The sequence below is a fragment of the Nansenia antarctica genome (assembly GCF_963989245.1).
Source record: "Nansenia antarctica genome assembly, chromosome: 8".
NCBI lineage: Eukaryota > Metazoa > Chordata > Actinopteri > Argentiniformes > Microstomatidae > Nansenia > Nansenia antarctica.
This window is the reverse complement of record NC_137678.1, coordinates 1,654,802-1,657,213: the sequence shown is the minus strand read 5'-3', so window position 1 is coordinate 1,657,213 and position 2,412 is coordinate 1,654,802. Positions and strand designations below refer to the sequence as shown.

At 49.8% G+C, this 2,412-nt stretch overlaps 1 protein-coding gene across 1 annotated transcript in view; it reads left to right on the top strand.

Annotated features, from left to right (window-relative positions):
* Positions 1-2,175, top strand: part of LOC308163563 (kelch-like protein 10) — a gene marked incomplete at both ends in the record, with an annotated part of 2,372 nt that extends 197 nt beyond the window's left edge. The window contains 4 exons of the mRNA XM_080537735.1: positions 269-758; positions 874-1,446; positions 1,567-1,716; positions 1,804-2,175. Of these exons, the coding sequence (XP_080393861.1) occupies positions 269-758; positions 874-1,446; positions 1,567-1,716; positions 1,804-2,175 (1,585 nt within the window). The remainder of the gene's footprint in view (positions 1-268; positions 759-873; positions 1,447-1,566; positions 1,717-1,803) is intronic.
* Between the last annotated feature and the right edge of the window lie 237 nt (positions 2,176-2,412).

Here is a 2,412-nt window from a genome sequence, read left to right as displayed (position 1 = left end):
TGGCATGGATCCAAAGGATAATCAGAAGAAAATAGCCAGATCCTACAAGAGCTTACACATTGTTCTTTGTGGCAGCAATGATACATTCTATAAAAGATACAACTATTGATTCATAATATTTGTGTACCCCTCTTTATATTGTCATATAATTGCAGAGGGTGTTTATTATATTGCTGTACTATACTGAAAAGAGTATTGAGAAACTTTGGTACAGTATATGGATGAGTCCTGACCATCATATCCCTCCTCTCTAAACCCTGACCCACAGAGCTCTCTTCACAAGTGGCTGGAACAACTTAGAAAAGCGGGTGTACGACATTCCTGGTGTGTCACCGGACATGATGCGTCTCATTATTGAGTATGCCTACACACGCTCTGTGCCTGTCACTGACGAGAATGCGCAGCAGCTTCTGGTGGCTGCAGACCAGTTCTCTGTCATGGGCGTTGTGCGAGCCTGCAGTGACTACCTAGAGGCCCAGCTGTGCCCGGAGAACTGCATTGGGATCTGTACGTTTGCAGACTTCTACTCCTGCCCTGAGCTCAGGCGCATGTCCTCTCTCTTCATCCTGCATCACTTTAAAGAGATGGCGCGTAGCTCCGAGGAGTTCCTGGAACTCTCGCCGTGGCAGTTTCGTGACATCATTGAGAAGGACGACCTGAACGTGAAGCAGGAAGATGTAGTGTTTGAGGCCATCCTGCGCTGGATTGGCCATTCTCCTCAAGACCGCAAAGCCCAGATCTCGGTGCTGTTGCCTAAGGTGACTGAGAGTCGGACAACACACGTAACACGTAAATGTTTGATTCATTTCATAAAGGTGTATCGGCTGGCCGACTGCATTCCGTGTCCATATCTGTCTGTGTCTGTTTGCTTAGGTACGCATGGCCTTGATGACAGCGGACTACTTCATGAACAATGTGAAGAATAATCCACTGGTGAGAGCCAATGCTGACTGCAGGCCCATCATCATCGACGCACTGAAGGCCATGTATGACTATGACCCTCGCCTGCCCTATGCCATCTTACTGGCCATCGGTGGTTGGAGTGGTGGCAGCCCCACCAATGGCATTGAGGCGTATGATGCACGGGCTGACCGATGGGTCAATGTGACTCGAGAGGAGGAGAGCGCACGGGCCTACCACGGTGCTGCCTACCTCAATGGCTTTGTGTACTGCGTGGGAGGCTTTGACAGCGTTGACTACTTCAACAGTGTGCGCAAGTTCAACCCAGTCACACACACTTGGCACCAAGTGGCACCCATGCACTCACGGCGCTGCTACGTCAGTGTGGCTGTGCTGGGTGGCTGCATCTACGCCATGGGCGGCTTTGATGGCTATGTGCGACTCAACACTGCTGAGCGCTATGAGCCTGAGACCAACCAGTGGACACTCATCTCACCCATGCATGAGCAGAGAAGTGATGCCAGTGCTACCACACTTTTTGGAAAGGTAAGTGGAACAGAGGAATAGGTAAGACTAACTGTACCTGGAACACAACTTGATAACTATTGTACAATGAATCTATTAAAAAGCCAGGATGGATGAATTTACGAGTTGCCTTAACTCTAGGTATACATATGTGGTGGTTTGGATGGGAATGAGTACCTGTTCACAGCAGAGTGCTTCAACCCTGAGACCAACCAATGGACTCTGATCGCCCCCATGATAAGCCGACGCAGTGGGGTGGGGGTCATCGCCTATGGGGAGCAGGTCTATGCGGTGAGACCTACATAAAAATACACAATAAATCTATGCTCAAGTTCTGATATACTGTTATTGACCCACATTTCTCCTATCCTCTCTTAGGTGGGCGGCTTTGATGGAGCCAACCGTCTGCAAAACGCAGAGTGCTACAATCCCCAGACCAACACCTGGCGCGCAGTTCCCTCCATGTTCAACCCACGGAGCAACTTTGGCATCGAGGTGGTGGATGATCTTCTGTTTGTGGTGGGCGGCTTCAATGGCTTCACCACCACCTTCAATGTGGAGTGCTACGATGAGAAGACAGATGAGTGGTGTGACGCCCATGACATGGGGATCTTCCGCAGTGCCGTTAGCTGCTGTGTGGTGCCCGGACTGCCCAATGTGCTGGAGTATGCTGCCCCACGAGATACCCTGCAGAACCCCCGGGAGGAGCTCAGACTGTCCACCTCCAATAGCAGCATCCTTACTGTCTGACACCATATCTACCCACCATTACCCCCCATCCCTACATGACCCAGTCCTGCCCACTGCAGTCCACCTGGGCAGAGACAGAAACTATCCAAATAAATCCTTCAAGTGCCCATGGAAATCACATAACATTTCTGTCTTTCTTATTGCTTCTATCAGGCCGGGTGGTACAATTATTTTTCTACAATGAACGTATAAGGGAGACTTTAATTGAATGCTAGTTTGCAATCATGTCTTAACTTT